Source organism: Sebastes fasciatus, chromosome 11 (genome assembly GCF_043250625.1).
Source record: "Sebastes fasciatus isolate fSebFas1 chromosome 11, fSebFas1.pri, whole genome shotgun sequence".
NCBI classification, from domain to species: Eukaryota; Metazoa; Chordata; class Actinopteri; order Perciformes; family Sebastidae; genus Sebastes; species Sebastes fasciatus.
Genome location: NC_133805.1, coordinates 9,512,446 through 9,533,242, shown reverse-complemented (window position 1 = coordinate 9,533,242; position 20,797 = coordinate 9,512,446). Strand labels below are relative to the sequence as shown.

Below are 20,797 nucleotides of genomic sequence, written 5' to 3'. Positions count from 1 at the left end.
TCCCATATTATAAAAAAGTGACACTTTCATGTTTTTTTATTATAAAGCATGATTAAGTCCTATATAAATACTGTGAAAGTATCGAAACACTCAATCCACAGGGCAATACACACAACCTGTATTAAGAAACTGTGCATTTGAAACAAGCTGTCAGGATTTCTGTCCATTTGTGATGTCACAAATATACAATATATAGACCATTACACGGTTTTAAACATAAACATTACAAATGTGTCCCAGTTTATACCTGGTTGCAGTGTATGTGAATAACATCAGCTGACAGGAAGTACATATGGACCGAAGCTGTTGCCTAGCAACGCAATTCCGTTGAATTGCACTAAAACGTAGCGTTTCAGACAGAGGGTAAATACAGGTATATTCAGGCAGACAGTATGAGGAAAATAATGTTTTTTTTAACATTACAGCACGTTAACATATTCTAGCAGAAACACCAAATACAATTTTGAAATTTTTTATTATTTTTGATAATTTTTGAAAATTAGCATGATATGGGTCCTTTAAGGTAACAGGTTTTGTTATATTTTCAGAATTTGCATTGGAGCGACGTATTACTTTCAGTTGTCTAATTTATTATTATTATGTTTAGATATCACAAACATATAATATTGTGTAAGATCACTGCAAGATCTTTCATGTTGGAATCAAGTATAAATTCTGCCTTTTGTCAGGAGCAAACACATAGGGTACTTCCATAGTCTAGTTGCAATTTATTGTTTGTTGTGTGTTTTCTTAGAGACTCTTAATATATGTTTTAGGACTTCAGAGAACAAAAGTAAAACACTTAAATGTAACCTAGAGGGTACAATGAGAACATATCTGACAACGCAGGATAAGGAATTAGTTAGTAAAAACAACAATTTATACAACATAGTCCTTACAAAAGAGGATGAATGCTATGGAACATATACCACTGCTATCAGTACAGGCTAGTTGCATGAATACAACATTCATTTGAAAAAAATGGCATATGGTTACGAATGGAATTAGACAGTCTGCACTACACTGTGAGTTTTCAAGTGTCTCTTTAGGTATCTGAGGCATGTGTAAGTCTTTGCACACAGCTGACAAGCGTGGGGTCGCAACCCTGTATGCTTTGTGGTATGTCTTTTCAATTCGCCGCCACATGAAAAACCTTTCCCACATATACAACAGATGAAAGGGCGCTCTCCGGTGTGAATGCGCATATGAGTCGTCACTGTGCTCGCCGTGGTGAACCCCTTCCCACATACAGTGCACTTGTATGGCCTTTCCCCTGTGTGCGTGCGTCTGTGTATCTGCAGCTCGCCAGCTGAATAAAAACCTTTGCCGCAGTCAGAGCACACATACGGTTTCTCTCCAGTGTGGATCCTTGTGTGTACAATCAGGTTTCCTGACATAGAGAAACGTTTCCCACAGTATGTGCACTGAAACGGCCTCTCGCCTGTGTGACTGCGCATGTGAACATCCAGGTAGCGTTTGTTCTTGAAAGCTTTGCCACAATCAACACAGATCTGTGTTTTCTGTTGCCTGTGATGCCACTCATGGGCTGTCAAACAGGCAACAGAGCGGAAACATTTCCCACACTGCTTGCACTGATTGGACAGATCGGGAGGGTGAATCCTCTGGTGGAATCTCAGCTCAGTCCTACTGGGGAACACTTTTCCACACTGTCTGCATGTGACGATATGGTTCATGGTGTTCTTGGTGTTCTTGGTGTTCTCGGTGTTCTCGGTGTGAGTTAGCTCATGTCTACCCAGCAAGTGCATTGTCTTAAAGCTTTTTCCGCATCGAGAACAGTCAAACTTTTGGACACTATGACCACACTTGTGTCTAAATTTGTCCTGCACTGATTGAAAGCTATTCCCGCATTTGAAGCAAACATAAGCTGCTTTTTTGCACTGTGTCCGCCTGTGAGATGACATGTCAGAGCTCCTCCTAAAGGCCTTTCCGCACTGAGAGCACTTGTAAGGGTTTTCTCCAGTGTGCAGCCTCTGATGCTGCACGAGTAAATAGCGGTAAATGTAGCACTTTCCACACTGAGTGCATTTGTGTGCAACTCTCTGCCGTACAGGGCCAATCATGGAGCTGGACAATACAGGACTCTCAGTAGATGTAGAGGGAGCTCGGCAGGTGTCTGAAGCTCCGTCATCATACTCCTCCACAACGTGAACATCAGGAACGCTGTCACTACATTTCCCTCCTGTTGTTTGTTCTGCATTGCTGCTGTCCAGAATGTTTGATTCCTCCTCAGATGGCCATCTTGCATTCTGTATCCCCATATCTCCTGCGTCCTGGGGAGAAATCCCCTCAGATTCTCTTTGGTTTTGAAATATTTGTGTGTTAGATTCTACATCTTTGGTGTTGGTTTCTCGCATTGAAAGAGGGAGAGATAATGATGATAAGAGCCGCTGCTCTGAGGGAGAGGGCACTGTTTAGAAAGAGAAATTGAAAAAATGAGTTATTCATTTACATTTAGTCCATTTAAGGGTGTTACTTTTCAAAGTAATCAATAAACCATTATGTTGGTATTCCAGGCAGACTGACTTACCATTGGTATCCATCTTAGCCATTTTACCACGGTGGGCCTTGCTTCTGAGCAGTACTTTAAGGTTATCTGCTTTGGATACACACTGCATGTACTCCTCTAACACAGAGGGTGTATCACTGATCCACACTGCAGTCTATCAAACAAACAAAAGTATTATTTCGATGGATTGGAATAAGACTGTATATAAAGATGGACGACAAGTCTCCACTTCCTCCCACCGTACAGGAGTGAAGTCAAAATATCCCAGACATGGGAGCTGTCATCTGGAGATTATGACGTCATTTGGATCAGAAAATGAAAAATCTATTTGACGTGTACTTTGACTTTTTTAGTTTGCCCCCTCAGCTATCATGGAGGGGGCAGGATTTATGACCTATACTGCAGCCAGCCACCAGGGGGCGATCAAGAGGTTTTGGCTTCACTTTTAGGGAGCTTTCATGTCTTCCATCTTTATATACAGTCTATGGACTGGAACCAAACAACCAATCTCTGGAAATGTTTCATCAACAGCAATTTCAATGGCATTCGTTGTTGTCTTTACCTTCTTAAAGTCTGGTATGAGCAGCAACTCTTCCAGTCTGGTGAAGAACTCACAAACCAGTGTCTCCAGAGCCGTATCAAAGTCAGGCCCGTACTCCACAGGAAACACATTCTGTGAAGTGTGAACATTTCAACCCAAAGCATTGTTGTAAAACCTCATGTTACTGTATCATTTGACAAATCAAACAAACTGCTCCTTTTAATGTCAAAACGAACAATGAGGTGAAAGCAGAGACAAACCTTGAGGAAGTGCTCTCTCCCTTTTGGGTCCTCCAGGAGTCTTTGAACAAGCCTGACAAAGTTGGCTTCAAGAGCTTCATTTCCTGGATGAACCTGTGAAGTAAAATATACACACCTATAATAAGAAGAACGCTTCTTAGAAAGACAATATTTAATATCCATGATTGCAAAAAAAAAATCACACACCTGTTTTGAGCTAGATGGCAGGAGGCTGTTCAAACGTGTTTTAACACCTCTGAGATCCTCTGACTCTTCAGAACTTAACATTTGTAACGTCATCTGGAAAAGCCATTAAGCAGGAGTCAATGATAATTAAGAAATCTCAAGAATCCCCGTGTAGCTACAAACAATAAAATCCACCTGCAATCCGATGTACTATTTACAAATCTGAAATTACATGTAGATGCTCCAACATCTTTCCTTTATGTTTGAATATGCAGAAAGTTAAGAATTTCCATGATAATTTTTTATCTGGTAAGATGCTTAACTGCATTGCATTGGTACTTACTGTGTGCAATGACAATAAAGCTGAATCTAATCTAAAGAACAGTTATATTAACAAATATAATCCTCTGGAAAGATGATAATCAGCAATAAAAACCAAGTTTGACATGATACAAACATTACTTTTTAAAGCTAATATCGCTAGAAATAAAACAGTATGTTGATGTATAGTCCATCTGTATCTCTTACCTTTGCTCTTAAGCCCAGAGTGAGCAATCTCATCTGTCTGTCTGTCAAGATGCCAGGGACGGCTTCAGTTACCAAGGACACAAACTCCTCCACTTTCCCATAATGCATGATGTTCCTCAGACGAACCACCTTCCACATCACCGCCGTCATCACCCGCAGAGGTGGAACCAGGAGCCTCAGCGAGGACAGGGGCAGAGGACTCTCTGCAAGAGAGAGGAGGAGACTGTAGCATTATTAATCTTGCTTAAGAATATTACACCTAAAACATGCGGTCAGACCAGAAACATACAGCATCTCTACACTGATGTACAGTCTCCTGATTGCTGGCAGAGAGATGTAGTGGGAGAAGAAGTGATGAAAACTGTCATACAATCACACTTCAATCACACTAACAAAGTGATCTTTTTGAACACATATTTGCTGTATGATCAAGCAGCAGTCATATAAACCACACAGGGTGCGACAATAGCAAAGACATATAGAGTTAGTTTTTATTGTTAATGGATACCTATTGAGTACAGAATGTCACAGTTTTCTTAGCCTGTTGATGTTTAACTCAAGTGTGACTTTTACTTGGTTAGTAAAACTTAAAGAGGAAACAAAGCTCATCTAAATAGCACTTTAGGTGCCCCCAAAAAGTATCGTTTAGATCAGGGGTCGGCAGCCTTTACAATCAAGAGCAACTTTAGGCAAAAAAAATAAAATAAATCTGTCTGGAGCCGCAAAACATTTCAGCATTGTGATGAAGGTAACAGTTTATAATCTAAGTATATAGTATATAAGTGTAATGCAGTGAGGGCCAAATGAGCAAATGTACTACGGAGTATTAGGGCCACATTGAGGGAAAAAACATCTGAGATTTCCAGAATAAAGTCATAATATTATGAGAAAAAAGTCACAACTTTACGAAAAAAAAGTCGTAATATTACGAGAATAAAGTCCTAGCGTAACGAGAAAAAAAGTCGTAGTGTTACGAGGATAAAGTCCTAACTTAACGAGAAAAAAAGTCGTATTACGAGGATAAAGTCCTAACTTAACGAGAAAAAAAGTCGTATTACGAGGATAACGTCCTAACTTAACGAGAAAAAAAGTCGTATTACGAGGATAACGTCCTAACTTAACGAGAAAAAAAGTCGTATTACGAGGATAACGTCCTAACTTAACGAGAAAAAAAGTCGTATTACGAGGATAACGTCCTAACTTAACGAGAAAAAAAGTCGTAGTATTACGAGAATAAAGTCCTAACGTAACGAGAAAAAAAGTCGTAATATTACGAGAATAAAGTCCTAACTTTACAAGAAAAAAAGTCGTAATATTACCAGAATAAAGTCATAACATAACGAGAAAAAAAGTCGTAATATTACGAGAAAAGTCCTAATTTAACGAGAAAAAAAGTCGTAATATTACGAGGATAAAGTCATAACTTAACGAGAAAAAAAGTCGTAATATTACGAGGATAAAGTCCTAACTTTACGGAAAAAAAGAATAACACGTAAAATTACAATTTATAATATGACTTTATTTTCATAATACTACCGTTTTCTCTTAAACTTATGACTTTATTCTCGAAATCTCAGATGTATTTATTGTTCCTCAATGTGGCCCTAATACTACATATATATACTACCGTCCTACCATAGACCTACAACAATAATAAATAAAAATGAAAACGTAAACAATGTTGTTAGCATGCAAGCTAACATCAAAACAAACCGACATGCAGCAAAATGCAAAACATTACCCATTTTATTCCCCCGAGGAGCTACGACAGTCAAACGGACCCTGAGGAATGCTTTAGTTATAAAACAATCTTCTCCTCCTGCAGTAACTCGCTGTGAAAACGAGCTTCTAGCTGATCCAGCACCTCGATGCTGCTTCAGCTGAACACCACCGCCTGACTCTTCTTCTTCGTGTTGTGTATTTCGGTTGACATCCGGTTTCTTTACCGTCAGCTAACAGCTCACTTCCGGTATCCAAACACAGCTGTAATATTTCAGGAATCAGGCTGTCATTTCATAATTTCTTTCAACAAATCTGACTCGAATTAATTCAATTTTACTTAATTACTAATTACCACATATAAGTAACACAATTATACTGTAATGTAGCCACAATATGCACGTGTATAGCCTCTCTGAGAATCATTGAAGTACACTATGCACATGTAAACATAGCAAATCATAGCCCTACTAAAGCCTACATTTACCCTTCTATCTGTGTTTTACTGATATAAAACCTGAGATCAAACTTAACTGCAAAGAATAGAACACAAAAAATCATCAAAACATAGTAAATCAACAAAGATGTATATATGTTTGTGTGATTATTTTTTATTAACTACACAGTGGATCCCTATCTATCCTAAAATGGTAATTAATGGAATTAGACAGTCTGGTTTTGCATTACGCTGTGAGTTTTCAAGTGTCTCTTCAGGTGATTGAGGCATGTGTAAGTCTTTGCACACAGCTGACAAGCGTGGGGTCGCACCCCTGTATGCTTCATGGTATGTTTTTTCAATTCGCTGCCACGTGAAAAACCTTTCCCACATTCAGAACAGATGTAAGGGCGCTCTCCGGTGTGAACGCGCATATGAAGTGTCACTTTGCTCGCCATGGTGAATCCCCTCCCACATACAGTGCACTTGTATGGCCTTTCCCCTGTGTGCGTGCGTCTGTGTATCTGCAGCTCGCCGGCTGAAACAAAACCTTTGCCGCAGTCAGAGCACAGATACGGTTTCTCTCCAGTGTGGATCCTTATGTGTATGTTCAGGTTTCCTGACACAGAGAAACGTTTCCCACAGTATGTGCACTGAAACGGCCTCTCGCCTGTGTGACTGCGCATGTGAAGATTCAGGTCATGTTTGTTCTTGAAAGCTTTGCCACAATGAACACAGATCTGTGTTCTCTGTTGCCTGTGACGCAGCTCGTGGGCTGTCAAACAGGCAGCAGAGCGGAAAAATTTCCCACACTGCTTGCACTGATTGGTCAGCTCGGGAGGATGAATCTTCTGGTGGGATCTCAGCTCAGTCATACTGGGGAACACTTTTCCACACTGTCTGCACGTGAAGATGCGGTTTTGGGTGTGAGTCAGCTCATGCTTACCCAGCAAGTGCATTTTCTTAAAGCTTTTTCCGCACTGAGAACAGTCAAACTTCAAACCAACACTATGAACACACTGGTGTCTTAATTTGTCCTGTACTGATTGAAAGCTATTCCCGCATTTTATGCAAACATAAGCTGCTTTTGTGCACTGTGTCCGCCTGTGAGATGACATGTCAGAGCTCCTCCTAAAGGCCTTTCCGCACTGAGAGCACTTGTAAGGGTTTTCTCCAGTGTGCAGCCTCTGATGCTCCAGCAGTTCATATCGGTAAATGTAGCACTTTCCACACTGAGTGCATTTGTGTGCAACTCTCTGCCGTTGAGGGCCTATTATGGAGCTGGACAATACAGGACTCTCAGTAGATGTAGAGGGAGCTCGGCAGGTGTCTGAAGCTCCGTCATCATACTCCTCCACAACGTGAACATCAGGAACGCTGTCACTGCATTTCCCTCCTGTTGTTTGTTCTGCATTGCTGCTGTCCAAAATGTTTGATTCCTCCTCAGATGGCCATCTTGCATTCTGTATCCCCATATCTCCTGCGTCCTGGGGAGAAATCCCCTCAGATTCTCTTTGGTTTTGAAATGTTTGTGTGTTAGATTCTACATCTTTGGTGTTGGTTTCTCTAAGTGAAGGAGGGAGAGATAATGATGTTAAGAGCCGCTGCTCTGAGGGAGAGGGCACTGTTTAGAAAGAGAAATTGAAAAAAGTGGGAGAATTATTAATTTACATATCGTCCAAGATGTAGGGTGTTACTTTTCAAAGTAATCAATAAACCAGACTTACCATTGGTATCCATCATTGGTATTTTACCACAGTGGGCTTTACTTCTGAGCAGTACTTTAAGGTCATCTGCTTTGGATACACACTGCATGTACTCTTCTAACACAGAGGGTGTATCCCTGATCCACACTGCAGTCTTTATCAAACAAACATAAGTATCATATTGATGGACTGGAACCTGACAACAAATCTGTTTCATCAGATACAATTTCTATGGCATAAATTGTTGTCTTTACCTGCTTAAAGTCTGGTATGAACAGCAACTCTTCCAGTCTGGTGAAGAACTCACAAACCAGTGTCTCCAGAGCCGTATCAAAGTCATGCCCGTACTCCACAGGAAACACATTCTGTGAAGTGGAACATTTCAACCAAAAGCATTGACCTCATGTTCTAACTCACAAAGTCTCTGCCCTCTACTGAACTCTACGGGTAATACTCTACTCCAATCACACCCACACATTAGTCCACTGAGATTTGCATAAACGTAGCCGGTCAATCAGGACGTGCCTATCGAACACTTGCGTTACCACAGTATATAGGGCGGCGTCCAGCGCTGACTGGCATCCCACGCCTTCTTCAGCCAGCGGCGCAGGACCTCAGCCTGCCTACTTGTTTATAATCTAAGTAGGTGAACACATGTGTGTGATTGGAGGAGAGTATTACCCATAGAGTCCAGTAGAGGGCTCCGCCTGTTCTTATAAAACTATGGTTACAATATCGTAACCTTCGTTAATGCATCATTTGACAAATCAAACAATGTCAAAACTAACGAGGTGAAAGCAGAGACACACCTTGAGGAAGTGCTCTCTCCCTTTTGGGTCCTCCAGGAGTCTTTGAACAAGCCTGACAAAGTTGGCTTCAAGAGCTTCATTTCCTGGATGAACCTGCCAGGTAAAATATACACACCTATAATAATAAGAACGCTTCTTAAACAGAAAACATTTAATTTCCATGATTGAAAAAGTCACACACCTGTTTTGAGCTAGATGGCAGGAGGCTGTTCAAACGTGTTTTAACACCTCTGAGATCCTCTGACTGTTCAGAACTTAACATCTGTAACGTCATCTGGAAAAGGCATTAAGCAGGAGTCAATGAAAATTAAGAAATCTCAAGAATCCCCCTGTGTAGCTACAAACAATAAAATCTACCTGCAATCTGATGTACTATTTACCAATCTGAAATTACATTGAGATGTTCCAACACCGTTGCTTTATGTTGGAGTATGCATAAAGTTAAGGCTTTCCATGATAATTTTTTTTATCATGCTAAACTGCATTGCACTGGTACTTACTGTGTCCAATGACAGTAATTCCACAATCAGACAAATATCACCAATAAAAACCAGGTTTGACATGATACAAATATTCCTTTTTAAAGCTAATATCGCAGGAAATGAAACAACAGTATGTTTATGTATATAGTCCATCTGTATCTCTTACCTTTGCTCTTAAGCCCAGAGTGAGCAGTCTCATCTGTCTGTCTGTCAAGATGTCAGGGACAGCTTCAGTTACCAAGGACACAAACTCCTCCACTTTCCCATAATGCATGATGTTCCTGAGACGAACCACCTTCCACATCACCGCCGTCATCACCCGCAGAGGTGGAACCAGGAGCCTCAGCGAGGACAGGGGCAGAGGACCCTCTGCAAGGAGGAGACATTTATTTAAATGATTTTTTGTTGTTTGTTGTTTTTTTTCTTTTCTTTTTCAGTAGCTGCTTGCCAATTTTGTATTGATTAGTACATGGACATTTGTGATTATATTCTTTTACTCTATTGGTGATCTATCAATTTGTAACCCCACCCTAAATAATTATGCTTAAATACCAATACAAAAATGATCACAAAAAAACAATAGCAAAGACATGTGGTGTTAGTTTTAATTGTTGATGGATGCCTATTGAGTACACAATGTCACAGTTTTCTTAGCCTGTTGATGTGTTTTTATATGTTAAGTCTTGGCCTCTCTTGAAAAAAACACTTTAACCTCAGTGTGACTTTTATTTTGTTAGTAAAGAGGAAACGAAGCTCAACTAAATGCAGCCCTTTAGGCAGCCCCCTCATGTATTATCATTAGTTATCATATGTTTGGGCTAAACTGGGGTTAAAGATTCACAACAAAACCTGTTTCTCACCGAGGTAGGAAGACTTGTATACTTATATTCATATGGTATAAACTGCAATGACATCTCCCCTTCACGTTATATGCATCTAAAACACCTCCAGGAATGATTAGATTAGTTTAATAAGTCAAAGCTGGGAGATTGTTGTTAGCATGCAAGCTAACAACAACAACACAAAACTGACATGAGTCCAGCAAAATAAGAAACATTACCCATTTTATTCCCCCGAAGAACTACGACAGTTCAACTCTGAGGAATGTTTCCTATTAAAAAACCTAAAAACACTCTTCCTCCTGCAGTAACTAGCTGTGAAGATGAGCTTCTAGCTGATCCAGCACCTCGATGCTGCTTCAGATGATCACCACTTCCTGACTCTTCTTCTTCGTGTTGACATCCGGTTGCTCTACGTCACCCACCGTCTGCTAACAGCTCACTTCCGGCATCCAAACACAGCTGTAATGTAATATTTATTTCATAATTTCTTTCAACAAATCTGACTCGAATTAATTATAATTACCAGTAACACAATCAGCATGAAAAGACAAAAATATCCTACCATCATGAGAACACAAAATATGTAGGTCTATTGTAATGTAGCCGTAATATGCAAGGTTCAAGGTTCTTTATTTTTTATTTTTGTTTGTCTTTAGTCTCAGGTTCCTTCAATAAAGCTCATAATATATATATATATATATATATAAAAGGGGAAATCACACAGGTAAATGTAAAAGAAAAAAATGAATAAAATAGTGCAGTTAAAACATATATAAACATAAGTAAATATAAAATATTAATGTAAATTTGTAATTTTGTTGACGACAGTATTTCAGATGGGAAAACTGAATGTAAACAGGATGTAGTATGTATATGCATGATGAGAAGTAATATATGTACATAGAGGTGTAAACAGGAATGTAGTATGTATAGAGACGTTTCATATATATATATATATATATATATATATATATATATATATATATGTATATACAGAGAATAGAGAACAGAGCAGGGAAAATCATAAAAATATTGTAAATAAAAAAAGATACATACATGTTTGTGTGATTCTTTATTATTCTTTTTCTTATTCTTATTCTTATTCTTATTAATAATAATAATAATAATAAAATAATAATAATAAAACTAACTATTCAGTGGATCTATATCTGTCCTAATAGTAATTTAAATTAATTAAATAATAATTAAATAATTTAATTTAAATTTACTTTTAATGTCAAAAGCTTATTTTAGCCTCTGAATTCTCTGCCATGCTCTCCAGTTAAATAAAGTATTTCATGTTGTTGGCCTCTCTGTTGTTTCTTACAGTCTTTTGTCTCGCTCCAGATTTACACACCAGCCAGTGTATATCACCTGGAACTATACTGTAGATGCATGAATCCCCTGGTGGTGGCAGTGAAGGCTTTCTAAAAGGGAGGACTCAGTAAGTATATTCATCACAAATAGAGGAAGCATGGGAAAAGTAATTAGATAGTGCCTCATCAGACCATCTGGGCAGCGTCAGCCACCATGACACCAAGTAAATCCCTGCTGTGCATGTTGAATGACAGAAGGGCCCTGTTGTACTTAAAAAGGCTATTTTCTCTACTCTTCTTTTATTGGGGGATTCACAGCCCTTTTAGTGTGGTCAAGCTTGATTTTTACTTTGTCAACATCAACAGCCGACCAGCAGTACAGGGCTAATAAACCTGCAACTATAACAGCAAATACGTAGGCTAAATGTTAACATTATATATAGCGTACCAATCACTGGATTTTTTTAATTGCATTTCCATCACAAGAAGACACATAAGTTAAATGAACTTCAGACCTGGAGAAGGGGAACATACTGTAATGAGTCCTGCTTGCCCGTTAAATATTGCAAACTGGTTTAATGTGGTAATTTTTCTTACTTATAAAGTCTTCAAATAAAAACAATAATAATAACCTAAACTATTAGGACTGACTTTGAGTAGTTTGTACATATTTCACCAGCGATAGACAGATTTAAAGACACAGAATTCATCATGATGAATCACAAAAATGAATCACAATCCCACTGACCTCTTTGACTGATGATGTCTCGACCCGATGTGACCCATGACCTCCGTTTGACTAAATGTTATTTGAATAAATGGCACACACACAACATGCAATTCATCAAATGTCTTTTCTATTAGAGTTAGCATGTCTACATTATATGTATTTGTAATGCATTACGTTGACATTGCTGTGTTTTACTGTGTGCTGGTGCATTTTGTAATTAGACATAGTGCCTTTTTAATCTTTTTAAAAATGTTTGCTCTCTCTGATGAAGCTTTAATCTCCGCCACATGTCCAAACGCTTAAAAAATCAGATCAATTACCAAGTCACATTCAGTCAAGTCACATTTTTCTGGCACTTCACGCACAAACCCAAATTAAATTCAAAGTAAGCATCTGTCTATTATGAGGATGGATGGCAGAAGTATAATGTGTGTGCGTGTGGTAGTTGCATGTATGTCCACATGTGCACTGTATGTAAGTGTGTGTGTGTGTGTGAAAGAGAGAGTGCGTGCATGTGTGTGTCTGTGTGTGTGTAATTAAAACAAGTGATTTTTTTTTTTTTTTTACACACAGATTATCCCTCTATCCCAGCTGGTCAGAGTTGGATTTGACCACCCCGACAACCAGAGAGAGGAAATCTCTTTGGGGCTAAATCCAAATTGGCACACTTGATGATTTTTTTTTCCAAACTGAAAATGTGGGAGTGCTCAACTATTAGCTTGAATTCGGCACTGAAATCTAAACAAAATATTTTTTTGTAATACAACTCAATGTTGTCTTGAAGAATGAAATCCTTGAGATGGAAATCACACAGATAAATAAAAAGTCCAGTTTATTTTTTATGGCCGTGCACTATTTATGTTTGGGTTTTTCCACGACTACAGTAGATTTTTTGGGTTGTTTATCATGCAGCAGCATCACCGTGTCGTGGTATTTCTTTGCGTGTGATTCTCTAACATCAATCAGATCATTTCAGTTATGTTCTTGTACTGCATTTATGCAAGCAATATAAACAAATTCAAGCTTTAAAGGGCAATACACTATTATTTCTTCAAACCATGATTTTTTTGGTTTATTATTTATATACATTTTATTCAATGTTTATTTTTTTAACATGCTTTTATGTTTTTTTCTCTATTCATTTTTCTTTATTTTAATCATTACTTTGAATGTATCTTATATTTTTATATTTTCATTTACTCATTATTTATTATTATTATTATGTAAAGTATATTTGATACAAGGTTAGGTTCATTATCAATAATATCATTACAACATTTTTCTTTCTATAATTATTAATTTATTATGTTAATTTATTTTTCTGGTTTCAATTGTTGTTTTAAAAACTTTGAAATTGAATTGTAAAATAAGCCTTTCGCTAATAAAAATAAATCTTTATAAAGGGCAATACACTCAGAGAGACAGACAGCCATGGAGATGCAGAGGTTTGTGCACATCTGTCCTGTTTTTTATACACATGGACTCAGAGAGAGAGAGAGAGAGAGAGAGAGAGAGAGAGAGAGAGAGAGAGAGATTTAACAGTGCCTGCCTTGTAATGAGGTCAAATCAGCTAACTGGTTCCTCATGTGAATATAGAGAAATACTGCTCAGTTTTGACATCTGCTTTTGTTTTTCTGTACAACAAAGTATATTCACAATCATATCAATAAACGTTATGTTAAAATACGTTAATGGCAATGTGTTAACGATTATAAAGCCATGCCAACATTTTTTCAGAGTAATCCAAAACATGTGTCATCCAACTATGTGAACTGTACTGAGAGTTCCACAAATATGGAAAAGAGTTTTATTACCATTTCATTAAAACAATCCATGAAACGATCGACCTAAATGCAATACAGACAATCAGGCTCTCAAGGAAAGTCTTTTATATAAAAATGAACACAGTATATTATATGATTTGATCTTTGTTATGGCTGTCATGAGAGTCACTGAAATGGTCTTTCGATATAAATACGTTACAAAAAAATAGTTAAAAATTAGCTTTACATATACATTACACAGCCTCGAAGTACTTTACACAGTTAATTACAAAATGAGCTTTCAGTGCATTCATGCTCTTCCAATCCACATCCATCAGATCAAATTAAATGGCCTAAAGAGATTCAGTGTGCGGACGACAATCAAAATCAGGCACATAATTCAGGGATTATTAGAACACACAGCTCGTCTTAGTACATTGATATACGTTAAACTTGTAATGTGCTATGTTTGACAAATTTATCAGAAATTCTAGTTTTTTTCACATAAGAACCATTTCAGTATATTTCATATTAGTAGTAGAACATACTGATTAATTAGATAACAAGAAATTGTGCTTTTCTTAATGTATTTGTGTCATGACCTGAATACACTTGATGCTATTTTAACCAGGGGCCACATATCTCTATCATCACACACAGTTTAAAGCACCTTCATTCAATCAAAGTGCATATCAAAGGAATAATTTCATTGATTCTCACAACTCATAAATAAATAAATAAATCCCAATCATGAGAAATTATTATAATTCTGGTTTACAATTAGTTATATGCTTTTCTTTAAATTTAAAATTGTTAAGATTTAAATTGGAAAATGCTATGAGCAAATGTTAGCTTTGGTTAAAATCATATTAGTAACACCTGAATAATAGCAGCTACAGTCATTAATGCAAAGTCACTCCTCATGTCAACATTAGTTAGCAATATAGCCTGGTAGCTACAGTGTACTGGGAAATGTGTGCTGTTCAATATTCTCAATATCCTCAATCTGCTTTTAACTAGTCTGTCTGTTGGTTTATGAGCTGCATGACTACAGTATGTTGGTGAACCAAAGTGTTTCCAAACCTCTGAGCACTTGTAGGGTGGAATTTAAATCAGTATCAAAACAGCTGAAGGTGTACAAAATAATTTATAGAAAATTTTAAAAAGCTATATATTCTCACAAATTAATTTTTTCATACATAGTTTTTTTTTTCACAAACACAAGTTAGTAATCACAGCTGAATAAATCTGTTACAAACTCAAATGCTGTTTTCTGTAAGAAATGTTGCTAATGTTTAGCTGAATTTGTTTTTCGTTAGCTTCTTTAGTTCATTAGATACTTTAGTTCGTTAGCAACTTTCGTATGTTAGCTACTTTAGTTGTTAGCTGCTTTAGTTCTTAGATACTTTAATGTGTTAGCTATTTTAGTTGTTAACTACTTTAGTTGTTAGCAACTTTAGTTGTTAACTACTTTAGTTGTTAGCTACTTTAGTTGTTAACTACTTTAGTTGTTAGCTACTTTAGTTCTTAGATACTTTAATGTGTTAGCTATTTTAGTTTGTTAGCTATTTTAGTATGTTAACTACTTTAGTTGTTAACTACTTTAGTTGTTAGCAACTTTCGTATGTTAGCTACTTTAGTTGTTAGCTACTTTAGTTGTTAACTACTTTAGTTGTTAACTACTTTAGTTGTTAGCAACTTTCGTATGTTAGCTACTTTAGTTGTTAACTACTTTAGTTGTTAACTACTTTAGTTGTTAGAAACTTTCGTATGTTAGCTACTTTAGTTGTTAGCTACTTTAGTTGTTAACTACTTTAGTTGTTAGCAACTTTCGTATGTTAGCTACTTTAGTTGTTAGCTACTTTAGTTGTTAACTACTTTAGTTGTTAGCAACTTTCGTATGTTAGCTACTTTAGTTGTTAGCTACTTTAGTTGTTAACTACTTTAGTTGTTAGCAACTTTCGTATGTTAGCTACTTTAGTTGTTAGCTACGTTAGTTGTTAACTACTTTAGTTGTTAGCAACTTTCGTATGTTAGCTACTTTAGTTGTTAGCTACTTTAGTTGTTAACTACTTTAGTTGTTAGCAACTTTCGTATGTTAGCTACTTTAGTTGTTAGCTACTTTAGTTGTTAGCAACTTTCGTATGTTAGCTACTTTAGTTGTTAGCTACTTTAGTTGTTAGCTACTTTCGTATGTTAGCTACTTTAGTTTGTTAGCTACTTTAGTTGTTAACTACTTTAGTTGTTAGCAACTTTCGTATGTTAGCTACTTTAGTTTGTTAGCTACTTTAGTTGTTAACTACTTTAGTTGTTAGCAACTTTCGTATGTTAGCTACTTTAGTTGTTAGCTACTTTAGTTGTTAACTACTTTAGTTGTTAGCAACTTTAGTTGTTAGCAACTTTCGTATGTTAGCTACTTTAGTTGTTAACAACTTTAGTTGTTAGCAACTTTCGTATGTTAGCTACTTTAGTTGTTAGCTACTTTCGTATGTTAGCTACTTTAGTTGTTAGCTACTTTAGTTGTTAACTACTTTAGTTGTTAACTACTTTAGTTGTTAGCAACTTTCGTATGTTAGCTACTTTAGTTGTTAACTACTTTAGTTGTTAGCAACTTTCGTATGTTAGCTACTTTAGTTGTTAACTACTTTAGTTGTTAACTACTTTAGTTGTTAGCAACTTTCGTATGTTAGCTACTTTAGTTGTTAACTACTTTAGTTGTTAGCAACTTTCGTATGTTAGCTACTTTAGTTGTTAGCTACTTTAGTTCTTAGATACTTTATTGCGTTAGCTATTTTAGTTTGTTAGCTATTTTAGTATGTTATCTACAGTGTGTTCCAATCCGCGTACATCCGTACTTACACTTACTATTTTGAGTGCATAAGTGCGTTCACACTGAAGTATGGCAAAATGCAGTGCACTCGAAGTACCCAAAACGGTCAAATCGCTGAGTGTGGAACGCTGGACACTTTTCACACTCAATTGTCGCCAACTTGGCTACGTAGCGGACGGTGCGGGACCACGTCCACTATTCAAACATGTGAAAATGGCGGCAGATGATGCAGGAGCTTTTGCGGGGCTGAACAACGTACCTTATAGATGTAAGTTATAGAGTTAACAAACCGGTGCATTTTCAGCCAACAGGAGGACACTCGTAGGCGTAGGCGACGACGTTGGAAATGTAATTTCCACTTTGCTTTCATTTTCTGTGTATTCTTGATCAACAAAACAGACAGATATTTTGGCGGGTAGTGGACGGGTAAAACTTGAAAGAAGCAGCAATGCAACACAAATGATGCCAGCTGCCGTAAAACCTTGAAGAAGAAGATATTTTGGCGGGTAGCGAGCCGCGGTGAAATGTTGTGATAGTCATTTACGGTAAGTGCGCCGCAGAGTATTTGATTTAAGACGACCCGACACCGTTGAAATTCACGCACTACTCAAGTAAGTACAGAGTGCACACAGTGCACTACATTGAAGTGTACTTGCGTAGGTACGTGGATTGGAACACACTCCTACTTTAATTTGTTAGCTAATTTGTTAGCTACTTAATTTGTTAGCTACTTTATTTCGTTAGCTACTTTAGTACGTTAACTTCTTTAGTTTGTTAGCTAATTTTGCCTATGAAAATAATTCTTTTAGAGGCTTCTTTTATAATTTTTTTTTGTTTTGCAGGCTATTGTATTTGTCTGTGTCCCCCTTCTGTTGTCTTGGTCAATTAAGTGAACCAAATTTTATTTGTCTCTCCCATCCTCGACCTTGAGTTGATATTTTGCTCCAGATACAAATTTCACTGTACAAGTGCTCAAAACAAATATATATATATATATATATATATATATATATATATATATAATAAACTAATGTCAACTGTAGTACAATGATTTGAGTGAACGTCTGCCAGCTAGCTTTTGAGCTAATAACATTTCTAGGAGTGGCAAAATTATGAACTTGGACAAATACCAAGAAGTATGCCATTTGACTTTTCAAACGTTTTGCTGCAAGTTTTACTTTTAAAAAATTATATATAAGAATTTAATATTCACAAAGTTTCCTCTGTTGGAGTTGATATTCAGTATTTACTGATATGTAAAAAAACTGCAGATCATGTGGAGTGAATGTAGATAACACGTGTTTTTCATGTTCAATATTAAAAATAGATTTTTTTTCTATCTTGATGTTAAAAATAGTCCAAATGTAAATTTTTAAGATGGCGTGAGGACAAGTTTGCTCTCATGGAGGTCCTGACCTTGTAACAAAATTGACTTCTTTGTTATTCAATATAAACACAGGCTGATTTCCTTAAAAATATTGCATATTTCCTCGGCATGTACTAATCTATAAAAAAAGGTGTCTCTCTTTGACCATGAGTTATTTTGAGCTATATTCTCTGCTGTAAACAAAACAGACAAAATCCACACAAACACTCTCCACACAATCGAGCCTCAAAGGAAAGTTTCCTCATAGTTTTCACCAGGCTCCCCGAGTTCAGAGTCTCTGGATATAGATCTGAAGACCTCCGAGAGGTCGCTGGCTGCCCTGGTCACGCTGTCGTAAGATGGTGGCGAGGACAGTAGAACGTCCTCTGTTGTCTGTACAATATCCAACTTGACAAGTCCGTAGTGCTGCATCATGGAGGCTATCAGCCCCTCCGTTTCTGGAGCGTTCTCCACATCCACTACAGTCTCGTAGTTTATTTGTCTGTAGAGGTAGGACGCCTGCTTCATCTGCCGGCGCACCAGATGCCTCCTGAAAGACCTCTGGATGATGATCGCGGACACGTCCTCCAGTTTGCGGCGCAGTGTGGAAGTGATGGGCTCGTGGGAGATCTTGGAGGGGTTGGTCATCATGAACTTCTCTTCCATCTGCTGCTTGAGGGCGTCCATCTCACCCGACTCTCCCAGGACACGCTTTGTGAAGGCAAACAGGATGTCCAGGCAGTGGATCCTATCCCCGCTGACCATGGGAAGGTCCATGGAGATCAGCTTGATCCTGTTGGGCTTGGCTATGCGCAGCGGCTCCGACAAATTGTCGGCGAAGATCGACAGCATGGAAAACTCAATGAACTGCGTGGCTTCAGAATCAAACTTCTCCCAAACCTCATAAAACATTTCAAAGTCATCCTCGCTCAGTGGCTCTGTACTCTCCTCTGTGGCGACGCTGAAGTTCTCCAGAATGATAGCTATATACATATTCACCACAATGAGGAAAGAAATGATTATGTAACTGACAAAGAAAGCTATGCCCACTGAGGGGTTGCCACAGTTTCCGCGGGTGTTAGTGCCAGTGTTGACAAAGTGAACGTCGCACTCCTCTGGGGGGCTGGACATTATAGGACTCAGGAGGTTGTCCCAACCTGCCGAGGTACTGATCTGAAAAAGGCAGATCATGCTATTCCCAAAGGTCTCAAAGTTAAACATGTCGTCGATCCCATCTTGTTTTTTCACATAGGCAAAGTTCGCCATACCGAAGATAGCATAGATGAACATGACGAGGAAAAGCAGGAGGCCAATGTTGAACAGTGCTGGCATGGACATCATTAAGGCAAACAGTAGAGTCCTTATTCCTTTGGCTGCGCGTATAAGTCGAAGTACACGTCCTATCCTTGCCAGTCTGATGACTCGAAACAGGGTCGGAGATACAAAGTACTTCTCAATGATGTCGGCAAGAACAATCCCTGAAATGAGATAGAAAGACATGGTCAGAGTGGGTTTATCTCATTGCACAATGATGCACTTAAATATACTTAAAGCTGCACTAATCAAAATGTTTATATTAGCAATGGATCAAATAACTATGTGTAATGAGAAAGGGGTCGCTCGTAGTGACAAACCCACAAAATAATAAACCAACTGTATGAAGCCCTGTCTACTGAAAATTACATTCCCGTACAACCAAACTCCATCTCACGAAGGAAACACATTTTGCCACAGATTACGTTTGTCTTTGACGTATCACAAATACGTTAGTAAGTCGGCAGACAGCCGCAGCAAGTGACGCCGTACAACGAGCAACGCGCAGGTGACGTAGTATATCGAGCGACCGTTAATGAAAGTTACGTGGAATAATAACGTTATTTCAAGCCAAAACATGATGTTTTTATTTACTAAACCTAACCCAGTAGTTTTGTTGCCTAAACCTAACTCAATTTGCATTTTTTTGTTTTGTTTCAATTTACGCTAACCATGTATTTAAAACTGTTTAAAACTGTTTAAAACTGCGATCGTAATCCGGAAGAAAATACGTTTCCCTCAAAACGTATTTGACAATGCAGTTTAGTTGTATGGGAACGTCACTTTGTGGGAGACAGGGTTGCTGTATGCTACCTGTCCAGCTAAACTAAATTGCAGACGAAGTTAGCTTCAAGCTGGTGAACATAGTGGAACATTAAAGAGCCAGATATTTTCCTCTGGAGTCGGTGGAGACCAAAACAGAGCTAAAAGGAGAGTGAATACTGGACTTATATTCTTCAGGTGGCCAGAAACACAACAACAAATAACTGCTAATGTTGCTCCATGTCTACTTGATGCGTAAATAAGTGACTGTTTGCTAACATGTTAGCCATAACAACTTTACAAGGCGATAATATGTCTATGTTGTATTTGAAGCTTGTTCCACTGCCTCCATGTGGTAAAAAAAAATAACTTAACATATTATAATTTGTTTAACAGCAGCCAGAAGGGTATCTTTTATGACATAAAGTCACAGTCGAGAATACAGCTGATGAATACAACGAAATAATTATCATCAAAGGAACAAAGGACAAAAATGAAGAATTAACTACAAAGCTGTACACTCCTCTGTATCTGTTATTTGAATAATATAACTTCTTAGAGATTTTATTCTGCACCTGGATGTGGATACATCTGCTTTTCATTGAAGGATGTACAGTAATCCAACAGAAAATAGCAAAAATAAAAAATAGAATGTCACAATGTTAAAAAGATATTCTGCTAGTAAACAACAGATAAACCAC

General features: G+C 37.7%; 3 protein-coding genes across 4 annotated transcripts in view; all 3 read right to left on the bottom strand.

The window, feature by feature from the left end:
• Positions 1-20: 20 nt before the first annotated feature.
• On the bottom strand, positions 21-5,965 carry LOC141776670 (uncharacterized). The gene is made up of 7 exons (XM_074650413.1): positions 5,763-5,965; positions 4,022-4,224; positions 3,515-3,607; positions 3,329-3,421; positions 3,090-3,200; positions 2,549-2,681; positions 21-2,428 (listed from the first exon to the last, which is right to left on the bottom strand). The coding sequence occupies exons 1-7, from the start codon at positions 5,764-5,766 to the stop codon at positions 1,005-1,007; spliced, it is 2,061 nt and encodes a 686-aa protein (XP_074506514.1). The 5' UTR covers positions 5,767-5,965; the 3' UTR covers positions 21-1,004.
• A 366-nt stretch (positions 5,966-6,331) lies between these two features.
• On the bottom strand, positions 6,332-10,411 carry LOC141776669 (uncharacterized). 2 transcript variants are annotated; one of them, XM_074650412.1, is made up of 7 exons: positions 10,034-10,411; positions 9,340-9,542; positions 8,873-8,965; positions 8,692-8,784; positions 8,137-8,247; positions 7,904-8,036; positions 6,332-7,800 (listed from the first exon to the last, which is right to left on the bottom strand). In XM_074650412.1, exons 2-7 carry the CDS (start codon positions 9,487-9,489, stop codon positions 6,404-6,406), a joined length of 1,977 nt encoding a protein of 658 aa, XP_074506513.1. In that variant the 5' UTR covers positions 9,490-9,542; positions 10,034-10,411; the 3' UTR covers positions 6,332-6,403. The 2 variants fall into 2 exon arrangements, with proteins under 2 accessions (XP_074506513.1, XP_074506512.1); XM_074650411.1 differs by having other exon boundaries at positions 10,234-10,395.
• A 6,152-nt stretch (positions 10,412-16,563) lies between these two features.
• LOC141776667 (sodium channel protein type 5 subunit alpha-like) overlaps positions 16,564-20,797 on the bottom strand; it is a 49,530-nt gene continuing 45,296 nt past the window's right edge. Inside the window, exon 27 of the mRNA XM_074650409.1 lies at positions 16,564-19,498. Coding sequence (XP_074506510.1) covers positions 18,267-19,498 — 1,232 coding nt within the window. The 3' untranslated portion in view covers positions 16,564-18,266. The remainder of the gene's footprint in view (positions 19,499-20,797) is intronic.